Source organism: Aspergillus tubingensis, assembly GCF_013340325.1.
Source record: "Aspergillus tubingensis WU-2223L DNA, scaffold_6, whole genome shotgun sequence".
NCBI classification, from domain to species: Eukaryota; Fungi; Ascomycota; class Eurotiomycetes; order Eurotiales; family Aspergillaceae; genus Aspergillus; species Aspergillus tubingensis.
Genome location: NW_023336280.1, coordinates 1,668,673 through 1,687,018, shown reverse-complemented (window position 1 = coordinate 1,687,018; position 18,346 = coordinate 1,668,673). Strand labels below are relative to the sequence as shown.

Here is an 18,346-nt window from a genome sequence, read left to right as displayed (position 1 = left end):
AATTTCTTTGCCATCTCTCCCACCGCGACCGGTCCGATTTTCTCTTCCTCTCGTGGACCCGTCCTTTCGCCTACCTCCTTGCCCTCGGGCTCATGCTTCGACCGTGGCTTCGGCAGTGCCCGCGAGCAACCCGCTCGCTCGCCTGCCCGCAATGCCATCTTCCCCGGCCGCAGACTGCCAGGCGCGCCCTTAGACCCCTCCCTGCCTTGTCCCTTTCGCATCCCATTCGATACCTCCAAACTGCGACGACCGACTCGCCGGACCGCATTCCCCTGCGAAAGCAGCTGAAACAGGACGCCAAGGCCGTCAAGGCGCGCAAGCGACAGACTCGAGAGAATGAGGAGGCCTCCCGACAGAAGTGGGAGTTGACCGTGGGCATTGAGATCCACGCGCAGTTGAACACCGAGTCCAAATTATTTTCGCGTGTGTAGCTGTACTCTAGACAATTGGGTTGGATTGTTTGGCTGATCGCTGAGCAGGAGCATCTACATCATCTACGGATCTTCCCAATTCGAACGTTGCGCTGTTCGATCTAGCATTCCCGGGGTCGCAACCGGTTTGTGGATGAATTCTCTATGCATGAGGTGCAGACACTTACAGCTATGGTGTAGGAGTTTCAAATCGCAACGCTTCTCCCCGCCCTCCGCGCCGCCCTTGCTTTGAACTGCGAGATACAGCCAGTCAGCAAATTCGACCGCAAGCATTACTTCTACCAGGACCAGCCGGCCGGATACCAGATCACCCAATACTACGGTAATATAGTTCCCTCCCTCTCTCGCAGCCGATTAGTGCTCTGACACAGAGTAGAGCCTTTTGCGAAGAATGGCTATGTAGACCTGTTCCGCCATGATGGCATTGCGCCTGAGGACGGCGACACGGTTCGCATCGGCATCAAGCAGGTTCAGATGGAACAGGATACCGCCAAGTCGCAAGAATACCCGCCCTCGACGCAACTCCTCGACTTCAACCGTGTCTCCCACCCCCTCGTCGAGATCATCACTATGCCGCAGATCCATACTCCCGCCACCGCGGCGGCCTGTGTTCGGAAGATCCAGTCCATCTTGCAGTCATGTAATGCGGTGACAACTGGCATGGAGCTGGGAGGTCTGCGGGCTGACGTCAACGTCTCCATCCGCCAGCGAGGTGACACAGCCGGCACGCATCAGTACGGTGGCATCGGCGGACTCGGACAACGCACGGAGATCAAGAACCTGAGCAGTTTCAAGGCGGTCGAGGATGCCATCATTGCGGAGAAGAACCGGCAGATTGCCGTCCTTGAGAGTGGCGGGGTGGTAGAAGGTGAAACCCGCGGCTGGACGATTGGAAGCACCGAAACGCGCAAACTACGAGGCAAAGAGGGGGAGGTCGACTATCGCTATATGCCCGACCCGGATCTTCCGCCCCTATACATCGGCGCCGACCTCGTGGCAGCGCTTCAGACCAATCTCCCAACCTCCTCGGATGCGCTTATTGAACTACTGGCCGGGCCGGAGTATGGGCTGCCCATAGAGGATGCGAAACCGCTCGTGGAACTGGAAGATGGCGCGCGGTTGGAGTACTATCAGGAAGTCGTGGACCTCCTGCGAGCGCTGCAGTCGGACCAGGACCCCAAGGCACAAAAAGGACTGGCGCGGGTGGCCGGCAACTGGGTTCTTCATGAGCTTGGGGGTCTATGGGCCAAAGCGGAGGAAGCGTGGGATGCGGCGCGGGTGCCTGCCCCGAGTCTGGCCGCGCTGATCGACCAGCTGCAGCGGAAGCACATCACAGGGCCGACGGCGAAGCAGGTACTCGCCATGGTGTTCGCGGGGGATGAGCGGCCGATCCCCCAGCTGCTGGAGGAGGAGAACCTGCTGCTGCGGCCACTGTCGCGCGAGGAGTACGTAGCGCTGGCGGAGGCAGCAATCAACTTGAACCCCGCCATGGTAGAACAGATCCGACAAAAGAACCAACTGGGCAAGCTGGGCTGGTTTGTCGGGCAGATGATGCGCATGGGCGAGAAGGGACGAGTGGAAGCGCCGAGAGCAGATGCGATTCTGCGGGAGTTGATCTTGGATCAGCGATAATGTATACCTGTATAGTACATAGATAAAGCAATAGATAGCAATAAGCATGCATGATACCCATCACACGGTGATTTCCCCACCCTTATCCCCTCTTATCCCCGAACGTCATCTGTCGGGGGTGAATTGCTAATGGAAACGGGCGGAGGAAGTGGATGCTCTCCTGGACCTGTACTTAGGGGAACAACCGTTCCCTAAAAGCAGGTCTTAGCGATCGCGGACGCCCCACGGCTGAGAATGCTTTTAACCGACTCGTCGCCCCTGCAATCCGGTTTCATTCTTCTTTCTTTCAGTATTATCTGGACTCTACTTCTTCCTTCATCCCTTCTAACTTCCCTTCTCTTTTCCTAACTCTCTCCCAAGGGTCCAACTTCTTGTGGTGGTGCTTTGGAGTCTACCTCGGATCGTCTCCACTCACGATCTTATCTCATCTTTGGGTCCGCCCTTCTAGAACCTTTTCTTTTTCTTCCTTCCTTCATCCCACGCGACCTACCCCTCCAACTCTTCCCCTCACCTCTCCTCTTTCTCTCACACATTCACCATGACTTCTCCTTCGACAATCCGGCAGAGATTCCTCTCCAAGCCCAACCAGCTGGGCGTCGTGGCCGTTGGTTTCAATGGCGGGCAGGTACGTACAGAAGAATTCCATGACGACGGATCCGTCGATCTTCTAGTAGCGTGCATAGTAAAAGAAGAACCCCCACTAACCACCATACCCCGACCACAGTGCAAGATGGGCGTCGAAGCAGCCCCGATGGCTCTCGTTCAAGCCGGTCTGCTCGAGCAACTGCGCGACGATCTGGGCTACGAATTGCACTATGACGAGAAGGTCCACCACTACGAAGATAAGATGCCCGAGTCCGACCCCGACCACCGCGGCATGAAGAAGCCCCGGTCGGTCAGCGCCGTTACCGAGTCGCTGAGCGCCCAGGTCTACGAGCACGCCAAGGAGGGCAAGTTCGTGCTGACCCTGGGTGGTGATCACTCCATCGCTATCGGTACCATCTCCGGCACGGCCAAGGCGATTCGTGAGCGACTGGGTCGTGAAATGGCTGTCATCTGGGTGGATGCGCACGCTGATATCAACATCCCTGAGATGAGCCCTAGTGGTAACATTCACGGTATGCCCATGGCGTTCTTGACGCGCTTGGCTCGTGAGGAACAAAAGGACATCTTCGGCTGGCTGCAGGATGAGCACATTGTCAACACCCGCAAGCTGGTGTACATTGGTCTTCGGGATGTGGATCGCGGTGAGAAGCAGCTGCTTCGTGAGCATGGCATTAAGGCGTTTAGCATGCATGATGTTGATCGGTAGGTTTCCTCCTCCTTACCCTTATGTATCCTCCGATGATGCAGTGGTGTTCTGACAATCTGCAGGTACGGCATTGGCCGCGTGGTCGAAATGGCCCTGGCGCACATTGGCAATGACACACCGATCCACCTGTCGTTCGACGTGGACGCGCTGGACCCGCAGTGGGCGCCTAGCACGGGTACCCCTGTGCGTGGTGGACTGACGCTGCGCGAGGGTGACTTCATCTGCGAGTGTGTGCACGAGACGGGTAACCTGGTGGCGATGGATTTGGTGGAGGTGAACCCCAGCCTGGAGGAGCATGGCGCTAGCGACACCATTCGGACGGGATGTTCGATTGTCCGGAGTGCCCTGGGAGATACCTTGCTGTAATGCAGAAGCCTGTGGCTGTAGGGAGTGAGAACTAGAGTAGAACTAGAGAACTAATGAGCAATCTGAATCAATCAATCTTAAAGCTTATCCGGAGGAACTTTAATTAGTGTGAGCTTGACCATGCGGAGAATGGAGGATGGATGAAGGATGTAGATACTACTACTAAATTTACCCGCCCTGCCACCGCATTAGTTTCGTCCTGCCACCGGAATTTCCAACGCCCATCACGAAGAGTAGTAAGTACTCCATAATTGTCTGTCTTTCTTTCATTCTCTGATTTACTTTTCTTGCATTCTTTCCTTAACTTGTCAATTGTCATTCCTTGATTTTTTTTTCTCGCCTCGATACTTTGATACCTACACATCAAAGCACAGTTCTAGACCCGCCAGGCATCATATCATATCCGCCCAACCCACGCCTCGCCCCAGCTTCCCCCATTTACGGTCAACCCTGATGCGTTGTCAATACTAAGTTGAATGAGGGTTAAGGCGGAGTCATTGTTTCAGCCTGATATGATGATATAATGCGATATTAAATTTATATCAGCATACCCCGGAAGATCACAACCACCACTGCACTCTACTCCTACTTACTACTATATACATCGTCAACCCAATTGTCTATATACACCACTTACCACACCACACACATCTATACTCACCACCACCCCACCCCCAAAGGAACAAATACTAAACCAAAATGGCAATGCGAATCTACCACCGCCGACCCCGCCGGTACCACTGGCCCGAACTCCAACTCAACATCTGGATCATCGTGGTCCTCTCCTCCTCCGCAATCTGTCTGGGAATATTCGCCTGGTTCATGACAGTTCAAAATGACTTGGGATTGGAAGTTCCTTGGTACGATTACCCTTTCCCCCATATCCCCCAACACCACCACCACCACCATACTAACACCCTCCCTCCTCCTCCGGAGGAGGAATATAGGCTCTTCCCCTACATGATAACAACCGGCGCGCTCGGCATCTTCTTCGTAATCTTCATTCTAATCCTAGCGGCGCAACGCTTCCTCCTGCCCGGGATAATCATCATAGGGGGGTTCATTCTCTTCGTGCTATGGTTAACGGGACTAGTGGAGACATCGCTCCAGTTGTATGGGGTCGTCGCGAACGTTAATGATAATTGTCGCAATTATATTGATAATGTCAAGCCTGTCGGGGATGGGTGGAAGACGTTGGCGTGGATTGAGGAGGAGACTATTTGTGAGTTTTCATTCCTTTCTTTTCTTTCTTTTGTTCCCTTTGGGGGGTGTGGATTGAGGTATGCTAATTGATGTGTGTTGGATAGGCAATTGTTGGAGAACGGCGTTTGCGTTTGAATTGGTGAATACCATCTTTTATGTCTGGATGATTATTATGTCGTGGCAGGTTAATCGGGATCTTTATCGTTGAGTCTTTTTTTCTCTTTGAGAAGAGGGGGGATGGGATGGGTCATGTATTATGAGATATGATTGTATGATTTCAATGGATGATATAGAGCTCTTGCTCATGCTCAACCTTATACTGGTATCTGTAGCATATATTCAGTGTTGTATTTTCCTATATATCTCAAACGCCCTCGCTATGCCATCACTTATTGGCAAACATGGCAAACATGGCAACATGGCAAAATATCACAACGCCAAATACATCCAACTAAATATCCCAACCTAGCTACTGACTATCCATTCTCATTCGCAATTTGTTCCTCCGCCTCCGAATTGTAATCCCCTCCCTCCAGTGCTGCCATCATCTCGCGCTCCAGCTCGTCATCCTCGTCGGCCGGATCCACCTCTGCGGGATCAGGCGGGCTCGACTTGTCAGCAACCTGCTCCGGCTCCTCTGTCCCCGGTTCAGTTGCAGATGCTGTTGTGCTTGCAGTCGACTCTACCGCCCCTGCGCTGGCTACCTCCTTCAGCCCCGTGCTGCGCTCGTATGACCGCTTGATCCGCTGAGCTAGCCGCGAGCCTGGCTCGTCGCCCTCGCCGGCACTATCCATATCCTGGTCGTCGTCATCGTCGCCGCCTTCTCCTTCCTCGCGCTTCCGCTTCTTGCTGGCAGGAGTGCCTAGCTCATCCATAAATGTGGCTTCGCTGTCGCTCTCACTCTCATCATCACTGCCCAGGAACTCCTTGAGCTCATCGTGGACCGCGGCCTGCTCCTCGTCGTCGTAGCCGAGGGGCGACATTTCGGATATGCCTGCGGATTTGAGAATATCCTCTGTTGCCTCTTCGTCATCCGCTACAGAGTCGCCCGTTGCCTCGTCCGACGATGAGAGCCACGCGCTCTCCGCTACTTCTTTGGATCCCGGTGAGATCGGCTCGCCGCGGTCGTCTGGATGCACAGGCAGGAGGTACGGTTCCTCTGCTAGGCGCTTCCATTGTGTCAGGCAGTCCAGGAGCCATTGTGTCGTGACGATCTTGACTTTCGGGTACCGGGTCGCTTCGCGCACTTTGGCCGTGCGGTTCCGCCCCGCGACGAGGTGCGTGGTCTTCATGTTGATCTTTGATGCAATGACTGCCCCGAAGCTCTTCGCCCAGAGGGAGATGTCGGCGTTTTGTGTATCCGTGCCGAGGGGAAGCACGCCGGAGAACACGAGGGTCACGCCGCCGAGGATGCGGTGCTTCATTTGAGGCATAATGATCTTGACGTCCGGGACTAATTTCAGGTCGACGTCCTTCTCCTTAGACGGCTTTTCGCCGCGCAGGGCGGCGACTCGTCCACCCAGTGCCCGTGAACGTCGTCGGTCATATTCGTCGAAAAAGTCCCGGTGTACTTGCTCCAAACGCACCTCGAGGTCGAACAGCTCTCGGTCGTTGTCCTCCAGTAGGTGATGTCGGTGCTTGCTCAGATCTTGTGAGTCGTCTATGCTGCTGGATGTATCGCTGCTCTCTGCTGCATCGTCCTCCGCGTCTAGCTCCTTTTGCTTCTGCAGTAATGGTCGGTCCTCCACTTGATGCATGATTGTCTCCTCTTGTGCATCGCTCTGCTCTTGTAATAACCTGGGATTATCGCCGCCACCCATGGTTACCAGCTGTTCCAATGTCGATACCTCTGTCTGGTCGTCTCTCTTTGCCGTCGCCCCGTTGACATGATGTTCCGCCAAACCCCCCTTGGCTGTCTTCGCTGCCGGCTTCTCACCCCCTTTGCTGGGAGGTCCCAGCTCCTGCTTCTTCGGGAGGAAACTAGAGTTGATGTCCCCGATGCCGACGAAGAAGTCGTACGGCGACACCTTGATGAGATTGGGGTTCCAGCGCCAGACGTCCCCGCGGTCGTCGATAATGACGACCATCTTGGTGTCCACCGGGAACAGCCGGTGCAGGTTCTTGGCCACCAAGCTGCCACTCTCATCTCGGCTGAGAATACGGTCACCAAAGAGTTTGCGGTCTGGATCTATGATACTAGCGATATGTTGCGCATAGGACCTCGTTCCCATGGTGTAGATATGCAGCTCATACATCTCCGACACATTCTGCAGAAACGACTCTAGCCCCGGTCGTAGCTTCACATAGTACCAGCACCCGCGCATTCCCGGCCCATCATCTACCAGCTGAAACGCACGCACATCACTCAGAGCCTGATAATTCGGGTTTTCTTTGTCCTGCATCCACTCTCCGACAGTCGGGTCGACGGTAGCATGAATAATGGTCTGGTCCAGATCGACGACCAGCGACAGTTTCCGATTCGCCAGTAAGCGGCGTTTCGCATCCTCTTCCACCCGCGTAGCTTCTTGTTCACTGACCGTCAACGTGGTATTATCGTGGGCCATCTGAATCGGCGCGCGATGCACATCCGTCACCTCAGTATTGTACGAAAAACTGCAAACGATCGTAAGTCAAGCCCAACACAAAAACACCCGAGACGACCTACTCAGTCATATCCTTGCCACAAATGGCACAGAGCCCACCAAACTGGACCTCATGAGCACATGGCTCATCAACCTCCAAAACATCGACCCTAACCAAATATCAGCATCCCAACACCAGATCCAAATAAGCGACAGCAAACGTCGGAACATACGGCTCATCAATAACATCCCCCTTTTCAATCTTCCACTGCACCACCTCACCATCAACCGTCGATTCGAACTTCGTCGGGAACTTGCGCTTCACATCCACCTTATTCCCCAGCCCATCCCCCTCCGTCACAGTCGTCTGGTACACATACCAGAACAGCGCCTCATCCCGTTCCACCTTATCACCGGGCTGTTTCAGCAGCGACGTGACGGTGATCGGGTAATGGAGGCTAGGTGGTAACCGGAGAAGCATGCCTGGATAACTCTTTCACACAGGTCGACTCAGCAAGCTCTCCTAGTAATTGTAGGTATCCAACCCCCCTCCTGCCTCCCTAACACCGAGAGTGAGGCAGTGTCGGGCGAGGGGCCGCGGACGGGTTTATTTTCGATAGCGAAAGGAAACGAAAGGAAGAAAGAAAAGGATCGAGCTCGATAGCTATGAAGCCATTCCCGAAACTTCTGCCGTCGGTAGGAACAACAGCGACCTAGCTTAATCGCAGCGGCGCACGAGTATCTCGATACGAACGAAGTGTGTTTGAATGGAACGGGGTCAGGTGGACAAGTGATGGAGTTGTCGCGGGATGGTTCGCCACGCTAGGACGCGACGAAGTCAATAAGGCGGGCGCGGGTTTGCGCTGTGGAGGTGTATCGGGTAAAGGTGGAAAGCGGGTCAATCTGGGCTCGTAATATCGAGCGCAGACGAAGGGACAAAGAAGCGATCGGGTATGGAGATTGAAGAGCAGCTAAAGAGAAGGGCAGTCGTGGGGGATGATGAAACAAAGACAGAGCAGAGAGAAAGTCTGGATGGAGGAGGTGGTGAGAGCGTGATGAAGAAGGCTTGGCTGCCAAGAGAGTTGCTTGGGTTTTGGCGCCTGGCCTGTGCGGGGCGAGACTCGCCGGCCCAGACTCGGCTGGTACCGCGGTTGCTTCTTATTGTTACTGCATCACGCGGTTTACGTCAATTTTATTCAGTTTCAAGTTGTTACTATCATATTGCATAACCATTTACATCCTAAATGCCAACACATGTTAAATGATATCACCGGCTTTCCATTGAAGATCCCTAGAATCTATCCGGCAACCGCTGCAAACATGAGGATAACCATTCACAACATTACGTGTGTTCGTCTGCCAAAATCATAGATCAAGCTACAAGAAGCAATGATGACAGCAAAGGCAGCATCATAGATACCACATCAACCCGCAGAACCCGCTTACTTAGCCTTAGCCAGACCAACAGCGCTGTTGCCAAGGTCATACACACTGTACCACTTGCGCAGGAACGCATCGCCCAAAATGGCCAAAGGACCAACCGGCTCAGGGAAGTCCATGCCCATGAAGGCACTGACGCAAGAGCCCTGCACCTCCAAGGTGTAGTCATACGAGGTGATGGTGAAGTTGTGGCCGGCAAGTGTGAAGGTAACGTCGGGCAGGGACGAGCGCTTGTCGCAGTCAACGGTGTACTGGCCGGTCCAGCCCTTCTTAGCACCGATCTGAGCATTGCTAGAAGACTGTTAGCAGCTTGTTTATTCAATCAAGACATCCAAGACTTTTGACTTACATCATCTCGGCCAGGTCAGCAGGCAGAGCAATCAGGGAAGTACCAGTGTCCAGGATGACACCGGTGTTATCCAACTCAGCAACATCGTCGCCAAGAGCAATGGCGTCAAGGTCAACCTCCCAGTAAGCCTTGCGACGGAGGGGGATCTTGATCAGCTCGCCAGTGTAGTGGTCCTTGTCGACGCCACCGAAAGTCGCCACGGAATCGTCACCCTCCTTGTTGGTGTCTCCAAGGTAGAAGGCAAAGACGGGCTCGTCAAGAAGACCCTGGTCAAGCATGTTGTAGAAGGGAGGAACAATCTTGTTCACGGAGATGGTGTCATAACCCAAGCCGAGAATGCCATCGAACCGGCCGAAGGCAAAGGCAAGACCAGGCTCGTTGGTCGCCTCGGCGAAGTCCTGTCCCTTGACCTTCAGGTCGCCAATCTTCAGGGTGTCCTGAGAAATGAATCCGCTAAGGCTGCCAGAGCCGTACTTGATGGCGAATTCACTGCCGTTCTTGTGGTACGTACTTGAGGCAGACGAGTCATACTTGTTGTGGAGGTAGCAGGCAATAGAGCTGCATTCGCTCGAAGGAACCCAAAGGTTCGAGCTACCAGTGTCCAGGACAACCTTGAACTTCTGGGGGGGAGTACCCAGCTCGATCTCAGAGAAGTCTATGGCAGGAAGGGTCAGCAGCGATCAGCCATATAAGACGGTATCTCCATACACTGTGCATTCAGGAAGTTGTCCACCAGGACATCATGACGGCTCATGTCATTGATAGGGTTCTCCTCGACCAGCTCTTTGTGGATGGACGGGCGGATACCCATGTACTTCTGGCCCAAAGCGCGGACATGGGCGTCGATGTTATGCGTGTACTATAGACCACGGAATCAGCTTTGAATCATACTGGAGCCTCAAAGAAGCTATGTAGCTAAGAAAACGATGCAATGATAAGGCCACACTCACAAGCTGCTCTTCCAAAGGCACCTTGTTAAGCTTGAGCTTGTGAACCTCGGCGGAGGCACAGCCCAACAGCACGGATGCTGTGAGCAAGGAGGCTGACTTCATGATGGGCGACGGCGGAAACGGCTACCCAGCGGGATATGACGGGCTGGGTCAAAAAGACTGATGGATGCACGTATGAATAGAAATGATGATAGAGACAGAGAATGATGAAGAAGAGATGGAGGATAGCAGGGGAAAAGAGGAGGTCTGGGGGTAGGGAAGAGTGATGCGGGTGACTTAGAGCCGGGAGGCGCTGGTTGCGGAGCGACCTGCCAGGTCGCAGCCAATGGTTGGCCAGCCTGGCTGCGTCATTTGGCAAGGGGATCGTCACGGGTTATCGCTCCAGTTGATTGTAGCTGCCAGGTTGCCCAGGTACATCTTCTCTAGGCTCCTGAAAATCAGGTACAATAAGTTTACTCTAGCTATCCCATCTCCCAAGCTTTCTATCTCCCTCTGAGTCTCATCCGAAGCTTCCTGGCGGTCTCCTTGTTCCTTGAGGCCTTATCGTGATGGTCGGATCACGCGAATCCGAGCGCGGGTGATGATGTAAGACCGCCTTAGGTTCCCGGTGCCTGCCTACTTCAAACTAGCGCAACCGCCTTGCTAAACTAACCAACAGCTGCGGACAGGTCCTATCTACCTATCGCTGACCTGTCTACAAAATAGGCAGCACAGAGCCAGACACGTACTCCTGTAGATCCTGAGAGGCTCGGGTAGCCGTCCAACTGGAGCTTGCATCTGTTGAATCACCGCCCCGGCCAAGTGGCGGTTTCAACGTGGGTTACTGTTCTACTTTCTACAAGGTACTTGGTCCCAACCGATAGACTACCCCAGCGGAATACCCAATGCGTCAGTCGTTGTCCTAATATGAAATAGCCTAGATGTTGATAATACAGCTAATGGTCCCCCTGTTCGCCTTGCGTGATCCGATATCCAGCCTAATGCACGTCCCATACTTGATTTACCGGTAGAATTCGAGTCTGTATGCTTGGTTAGCCATGTCCCGATCGCGGGTAGCATAGACAATGCTCCGTACCTATCCGCTTCCTGTCCGGTCTTCACCTGGGCGGCGTAAGCATCCTCGAGATCCGACTGGATGATGTTGTAACGGTTCTTTCGGACAGCACGGAGACCAGCCTCTTGCATGATGGCGGCAATGACCGCACCAGAGAGGGGCTCGTTGCGCACAATCAGCGAGTCCAGGTCAACTTCCGGCGAAAGAGACATCTTGGATGCTATCGTAGAGAAAATCAACCGGCGTTCACGCCGGTCCCGCAAAGACGGGAACTCGATCTTCCGGTCCAGACGACCCGGACGAAGCAGGGCCGGATCCAGAGTATCAGCTCTGTTGGTGGCCATGATGACCTTGACGTTGCTCGACTGCTCGAATCCATCCATCTGGTTGAGAAGTTCCAACAAGATACGCTGCACCTCACGGTCTGCACCCGTCTGGGCGTCGAAACGCTTCGTGGCGATGGCATCAATTTCATCAATGAAAATGATAGCCGGGGAGTTCTCCCGCGCCATTCTGAAAACATCACGAACCATGCGAGGTCCTTCACCCAGGTATTTCTGAACGAATTCCGAGCCGTTTACACGGATAAAGCTGGCGGTCGTGCTGTTTGCCACCGCCTTGACAAGCATAGTCTTACCCGTACCGGGAGGGCCGTAAAGGAGGACACCGCGGGGAGGATCGATACCTATCGCCAGCATCAGTAATGAACTCTTAACAGAAGAAAGCAGCATTGAAAGGAGGCTATGCTCACCGATCTGCTTGTAAAGGTCAAAGTGCGTCAAGGGCAGCTCGACTGCTTCCCTGATCTCCTGCTTCTGCATGTCAAGACCACCAACATCCGCATAAGTCACATCTGGCTTCTCGTTCTCGCCCAGCATAGCAATGGAGGAGTCAGCCTCCGGGGGTAGGATATCGACAAGGGCGTTGGAGTGACGGTGGAGTGCGACCGAAGACGAAGGCTTGAGCTTCTCGCGGTCGAGCGTGGAGAGGATACGGACGACATAATTCGAACCGGTCGACGATTGCACAATACCGGTACTAGGATCATCAGTTATTGGTTCTATGCCGAAAGCTCTGCGCAGCACCATACTTCTGATCGATCGCTTCCATAAACTGGCCGATAACCAAAGGCACACTCTGTATCCGCTTGATCTCCTCCTGCGCACGAACGAGTTCTCTCTTCAAGCTCCTGTACGGGTAGCAAATGTTAGCTCGGGTAGGGTAAGCTCGTAGGAAGATGGTAGATAGCTTGCCTTTGCTCATCCTTGATGTACTCCTCCTGAAGTTGAATGTACCTGTTATGGAAGAGTTAACATGTGCCGCGGCAACCATCATCACTGTTGGAACATACTCTAGATGTCTCTGCAATCTCTTCAATGTGGCATATTCATCGCTCCCGTCGTTTCCTGTGCCCTCGAGCGAGTCTATGTTGGGGATAGTGTCCAATGGAGCTGCCTTGGTGAGAGGCGTGACGTTGTTCGCCGGGGTCTCGACGGCGACGTCTCCCATGGCGGAAATCTGGTACAAACGGAGCGGGTGTAAAAATAGCAAGCGCGGTTAACTGTAAGCTGGAGAGAATATGTCCCAGAAAGAAATGGATGAATCAGTCGTGGGCAAGTTGGGAAGGATTCGGCTGGTTGGATCTATTGCGTCGATGCCAGACAGCCCGGCTCACGAAGCTCACGGGCAGTGGTCATGTGACTTGGTAGCTCGGCGGTCCAGCTGATATAATGGCGCAGGACAGATCCTTTCGCTCAGTATAAACGATAGCTAATAATTTGGCACTCACGACTCGTTTTGGTGCGCTTATATGTGTATTTTATAAGTTTCTAGGCTTCGAATATATTTAAGTAAAAAGATTACCCCTTTTGTGAGTGCGCTGTTGTGACCTCGCAAATAATTCAGATACTATGTTAGCCGCCAAATTATATACTTCCGGCGGACATTGCTAACAAGAGATAATTTATAAAACCTTTACTATGAACACTTATTTCATTTCGCTACTCTTTTTTCCAACGATGGGCCAGCGTATTTTAAACCATACATAGCCTCAGGCTCCTACGTTGAGCTCATCAACTACTTAGCTATTAGACTGGCGACAATTGCTATAGTCCATGTAATTGCACTCAAAAACGCCGATTTGGCGAACGGCTAAATCCAAAAGTTGCTACGGACAAACAAGTAATCTGCATAGTGTAACAACGGAAGGCAGCGTACCTGTGCCATATAGGATGAAATATTGGGTATGTTATATTGGGTCGACTCAAGCATCTGCGGAGGAAAGCAAAGTCCCCATCTGACCAACTATAGTACCCTTTGTGGTAGACCCGAAGATTCCAGACTCAGTTGGGCTGAATGAATGCCTAAAGTGGGAATGGTGCATGGTTCATCAACACAGTCACATGACATGACACTATTACATAATCTTCATTCTGAAGCCTAATCGGGTAAAATGGCCAGCAGGCTGGGGATGAAGCATCATTTTCTGGGGTCGGATAGTAACAGAACACGTTGTGAGCTCTGTTTAGCGGATAGCAACAGCGGTCACCGGGATTTCCGCCGCGAGGGCTTTGGAGATAAGGTGCAGTCCCTGCATGTGATGCCGTTGCCTTATTAGGACTTTCACGTCATCAATTATTCCTTCCATGCGAAAGTAAGCCCGCAGGTTGACGGCGGAATGCCACGAGCTGGTAGGACTGTAACGACCCATAATGTATGTGATAATTTGATACTTATCACTTGTACAGGTGCCGCTTGCTTGACCTGCCGGCAAAAGTGCCGCAAGTGTGACCGTGGCCGTCCGAGTTGTCAACGATGTGTCTCGAAAGGTTTAGTATGTGGAGGATACCCAGAACGGTTCAGATTCTGCGGGATCGCTAGTCGAGGTAAATGGAAGGGTGCTCGGATACCTACCAACAGTAGAATCTCTACCGGAGGTCAATCAGGAATAAGCGATGCTGCCTTGGATACCCAAGTGCCACCGACCCAGGAAGTTACTGAGACTCCTCACCCCAACTTGGAAAGTGATCAAGCTTCTGCGGCCGTTTTAAGTGGTAGCCCAAAGACAACAGCCAGGGAAACCCCTGTTCCTGAAAAGCCAGCTGAAGCTCACAGTCGGCCGCTGCCAAAGCTTCCAGACGATGTAGCCACGCTTCTCAGTTCGCCCGACACAGCTAGGCTGTTAAGCCATTGTAGGCTTCACCCCTCGAACCATTAATAGCAAGACACTAAAGATACGCTGCAGATGATGACGTTATTTGCCCTCATCAGATCGCTGAGGTTGGGGATGATGCAGAGAACCCTTACCGTGCATATATTCTCCCGCTGGCGCGCAGAAAGATCGGGCTATTGTACGCTGTTCTTGGGCTTTCTGCTTCCCACCTCGGGCGGGTGATTGGCGATGAGTTCCTACACGAAGCCACGGCGGTTGAATACCGTATGAAAGCCATACGTGCCCTGAGCGAAGAAATCCGTAAGAGCCAAAGAACATCCTTGCTCGAAGACGAGCAAGATACCGTCTTAGCGATAATACAGGTCCTGTTGCTTCATGATGTAGGCTTTGTGTGCCCTATTTATGCCACAATCTATTGCTCGAGCATCTTAACTAACAGGAAATAGATTTCTGAATCAGGGGTATCGAGTCATGGTATTCACATCACAGGTGCCATGTCCGTCTGTAAACAGCTGTTGATCGCCGAGGGGCTACATGGCCGACGCCAGCGGGCCATGTTCTTCCTCGGTAACCTGGCTTGGTATGTTAACCCAGGCCTGATTATTCCGATACAAGGCTCACTAGTGAAAAACCAGGCTTGACATAATTCGAGCATCTGCTGGCCCCGAGAGAATGTGCTTTTCTCAGGATATTCGTGAGCTAGTTGCTTGCGCCAGCGATAGAAAATTCGAATTGGTAAATGGGTGCCCGAGAGAAGTCTTCCTGGTCATCGGCGCAGCACTGGAAAAGGCAAAGGAACATACACTAGGCTGGCTCACTTGGGATGAGTATCAAATCGCCCTGCTCCTAGCAAAGCACAAGCTCTATGCATGGGATCCAAAACGAAGAGAGTACCCTAGTCATGATCCTCTCTGGCTATTTATAGCGGAGGCTTTCCAGTTTGCATGTATCTTGCGTATTCTTCGGCTGCTAGACCCGTCGAAGCCAGCTAGCAGCTCTGACATACAAGAGTGTGTTCGAAAGATTCTCGACGCGACGGCAATCATTGCTCCGGAAAGCTCGTTACTGGAAATCCTTGTCTTCCCACTCTTTATGGCAGGATCTGACTGTATCTCGCGTCATTCGCAGTATTATGTCCTTACGAGACTGCGCGAAGTTGAGCGAAGATCGGAGTTTCGCAATCCGGTCCCTGCTGATATATTAAGAAAGGTTTGGGATGCTCGTGCGGCTCAGGCCGAAGATGATTATACGAATATCTCATGGACGGCATTTGTAAGTGACACCCTAATATTTCGGGAATTTCAAAGCTTACCACTCAACCTAGACACACTCCCCCGGACTGGCACGACAGCATGACTACCTAATCATATGAAGTTATACGTACATCGGTTACCATTGATAATCATGCCTCTTATTTGCAGGATCTGCAAATCGCCGCTGGGTTATCGATTGTCTATTTAGAAGTAGATCGCGAATAATGACATATTGTAAAGGCTATTGCATCACTCGGGTTGACTTTCTTTGCGCTGATCGGGATCCATGCTCGTTTCGATCCGGCGAATGATGCGGGCTGGGTTTCCGGCAACAAAATGGAAGGGAGGAACGCTCTGCAATTAGGTTAACCGATGCGTTCAGAGACATAGTGGCCAGAATATGGCATGACATACCCTTGTCACCACAGATCCAGCTCCCACCGTACTGCCTCGTCCGATAGTAACTCCGGCTAAGATGATTACACTGCCTCCTATCCAGACATCGTCTTCGATATGCACTTCCTTGCCGGCTTCTGGGCCCTCTATACCCCGTCGCACAGCTGGGTCCAAAGGATGGGTAGCCCCGTAGATACAAAGATTCGGACCGGTAAGCACCCTTTCACCAATGGTCACGAGACATGTATCCAGGACATGAAGGTTGTAGTTCAGAAAGGTTTTTTTGCCGACCTTGAAGTTCAAGCCGTGATCCACCGAGATGGGAGGGTCCACATAGGGATCTGTATCGTCAAAGAGCTTCTCATCCTCCCGAGGATCGGAATGGGCTGGAGGCAGAGGGCGCGTATCACCTAGGATGCTGTACATCAAGAGGTCAGTTTGAAGAGCATTCCCAAAAGCCGGTAGCAGATCTCACTCCCGCCATAATTCCACCCTGCGACGCCGAGCGACCTGCCCAGCTTGATTGAACCTGTCGCATGCTTCTTTGCAGCGCTGCCGATTGGCCTGAAGGTCTGCATCCCAAGGAGCGTAGAGCTCTCCATTGAGCATCTTCTGCCATTCTTTCGATGTCGTCATTGTTCTGATATAGAATGTTGGCGGGGACTCTGATATTAGAGGATGCAGAGGCTGACGAGCGATTGTAGCTCCATTATATAGTATCTGTGAGCAGACTAAAACAGTTCATCGCGTTGTGGCCATTCATTATCCAATGCGAATCAGCTGGGCGGTTGGGAATACTTCCGAATTAGGCAGGTTAGGCCTCGGCCGGTGCGAATCACGAACGGTCAGCTTGTGGGTACGCCGAGCCTGGACTACTATGAGACTGAATCTTGCTGGAGAAAATATCTATTCAATATTGCTATTCACCATGCATAAGCTGCCGAGCTACAATCACGGTTTCGGGTTGTGGGATCAATGCATGCTATATTGTGTCATTGAAGGTTGGATAGTAAGGAGACAGCATGCTATACAAATTCCATGGCTACGGTATCCGAGACCAGGTGAATTTTGAGACAATTCGAGGCCCTTTGAATATTGTACATTTGACAGATGATGCATGTATAGTTTCTGCATCATAGTAGTATACGATCTAGAACCAGGGATCAGGCAGTATCTAAGGCTGCCACTGATGACGTAATACGCGGTCCTACAGCCATTAACTACTAACTAATAATCTGCCATCAGGGTCCGCCTACTGAATTGGCTCACCCCTTTTACCCGCTGCCCGACTGCTACCGACCTGTGCTCCTGCTCCTGCTGCTTGCTGCTCGCTGCTGCTGCTGCTGCTACTACGTACTACCGGTAAGATAAAACTTACTGGAAACCCTTACGCCAGGCCCATCCGAACTTGCCTATCGTTTTTGTTCCCTTGTCCCGTCTGGCTGAAATCTGATTCTCGACTCGTGAGGCGCGCCTCTGATCACTCCACGCCCGTCCCCATTCCTGCCTTTCCCAACCCCGTGTGCCTCTCCACCTTTCCAGAAGGAGACGCCCCCTCCCTTCCCTTGGGAAGCAAAAAGGAATCTAGAAATCCAAAATTAATCGGCTCGAATAAAATACCAGATTTTCAGGTACTGCAGTGTACCAAATCTTTACGGAGCTTTAAGTCCAGGTACGCCTGTCATTCCTGACTATTGATCCCATCCCCCCCGCTTGTCTCCCAGTCATTGGATTTGCCTTCCACACGCCTCACACAACTGTGGCCACGCACTAAGTAAAGTGCTGGCCACCCTTTTACCCTCCCATTCCTCGGGAGTACCGCGCACGTTGCCCCAAAAGCCATCGCTGGTGGTCCCTTTCTTCCATGGGTTACAGGCCCTTCTATGGCTGATCCATCATTCTGCTTTTGATCATTTTAATATCTGCAGCCTGTTGTCATTTACCAAATCCACTTTGAAACCCCCATACTTCCCAGGTCGCCTTGCGATTTGCTGATCGGTCTTCTGCCACTCAGTGCCGCTCGCAACGCCGCTGCGAATCCTCACTTGATTTTCTGCCCTTTTTGCGGTACCAGCGACCTTCCATGGTCCCGTGACCTGCTCGATCTCCTCGCAATCTCTCTCTCCGGCCTTCCAACCACTGCTATTCGGGACCGGCCTCCATCCGCTTGTGAGTCGGCATTTTTAGTTGTCCAGCCTTGTCGGTA

The 18,346-nt window shown here is 52.5% G+C and overlaps 8 protein-coding genes across 8 annotated transcripts; 4 read left to right on the top strand and 4 right to left on the bottom strand.

Moving 5' to 3' along the window:
- Positions 1-92: 92 nt before the first annotated feature.
- On the top strand, positions 93-2,063 carry AtWU_04328 (glutamyl-tRNA(Gln) amidotransferase subunit PET112; the record flags this gene model as incomplete). Its single annotated transcript, XM_035499439.1, has 4 exons — positions 93-423; positions 480-556; positions 612-753; positions 808-2,063. 4 exons carry the CDS (start codon positions 93-95, stop codon positions 2,061-2,063), a joined length of 1,806 nt encoding a protein of 601 aa, XP_035355332.1.
- Positions 2,064-2,601: 538 nt separating this feature from the next.
- Positions 2,602-3,741, top strand: AtWU_04327 (arginase; the record flags this gene model as incomplete). Its single annotated transcript, XM_035499438.1, has 3 exons — positions 2,602-2,688; positions 2,788-3,371; positions 3,438-3,741. The coding sequence occupies 3 exons, from the start codon at positions 2,602-2,604 to the stop codon at positions 3,739-3,741; spliced, it is 975 nt and encodes a 324-aa protein (XP_035355331.1).
- A 699-nt stretch (positions 3,742-4,440) lies between these two features.
- AtWU_04326 (uncharacterized protein) lies at positions 4,441-5,152 on the top strand (the record flags this gene model as incomplete). Its single annotated transcript, XM_035499437.1, has 3 exons — positions 4,441-4,601; positions 4,689-4,963; positions 5,049-5,152. 3 exons carry the CDS (start codon positions 4,441-4,443, stop codon positions 5,150-5,152), a joined length of 540 nt encoding a protein of 179 aa, XP_035355330.1.
- Positions 5,153-5,420: 268 nt separating this feature from the next.
- Positions 5,421-8,007, bottom strand: fcpA (protein-serine/threonine phosphatase; the record flags this gene model as incomplete). Its single annotated transcript, XM_035499436.1, has 3 exons — positions 5,421-7,557; positions 7,610-7,696; positions 7,760-8,007. The coding sequence occupies 3 exons, from the start codon at positions 8,005-8,007 to the stop codon at positions 5,421-5,423; spliced, it is 2,472 nt and encodes an 823-aa protein (XP_035355329.1).
- A 961-nt stretch (positions 8,008-8,968) lies between these two features.
- AtWU_04324 (pepsin-like aspartic protease) lies at positions 8,969-10,367 on the bottom strand (the record flags this gene model as incomplete). Its single annotated transcript, XM_035499435.1, has 4 exons — positions 8,969-9,257; positions 9,316-9,970; positions 10,024-10,174; positions 10,266-10,367. 4 exons carry the CDS (start codon positions 10,365-10,367, stop codon positions 8,969-8,971), a joined length of 1,197 nt encoding a protein of 398 aa, XP_035355328.1.
- Positions 10,368-11,265: 898 nt separating this feature from the next.
- Positions 11,266-12,828, bottom strand: rpt3 (proteasome regulatory particle base subunit RPT3; the record flags this gene model as incomplete). The annotated part of the gene is made up of 6 exons (XM_035499434.1): positions 11,266-11,284; positions 11,341-12,004; positions 12,071-12,357; positions 12,410-12,508; positions 12,573-12,614; positions 12,671-12,828. 6 exons carry the CDS (start codon positions 12,826-12,828, stop codon positions 11,266-11,268), a joined length of 1,269 nt encoding a protein of 422 aa, XP_035355327.1.
- Positions 12,829-13,996: 1,168 nt separating this feature from the next.
- Positions 13,997-15,863, top strand: AtWU_04322 (uncharacterized protein; the record flags this gene model as incomplete). Its single annotated transcript, XM_035499433.1, has 6 exons — positions 13,997-14,009; positions 14,067-14,510; positions 14,564-14,871; positions 14,938-15,071; positions 15,127-15,763; positions 15,816-15,863. 6 exons carry the CDS (start codon positions 13,997-13,999, stop codon positions 15,861-15,863), a joined length of 1,584 nt encoding a protein of 527 aa, XP_035355326.1.
- A 130-nt stretch (positions 15,864-15,993) lies between these two features.
- On the bottom strand, positions 15,994-16,776 carry AtWU_04321 (sugar O-acetyltransferase; the record flags this gene model as incomplete). Its single annotated transcript, XM_035499432.1, has 3 exons — positions 15,994-16,098; positions 16,159-16,558; positions 16,616-16,776. The coding sequence occupies 3 exons, from the start codon at positions 16,774-16,776 to the stop codon at positions 15,994-15,996; spliced, it is 666 nt and encodes a 221-aa protein (XP_035355325.1).
- Between the last annotated feature and the right edge of the window lie 1,570 nt (positions 16,777-18,346).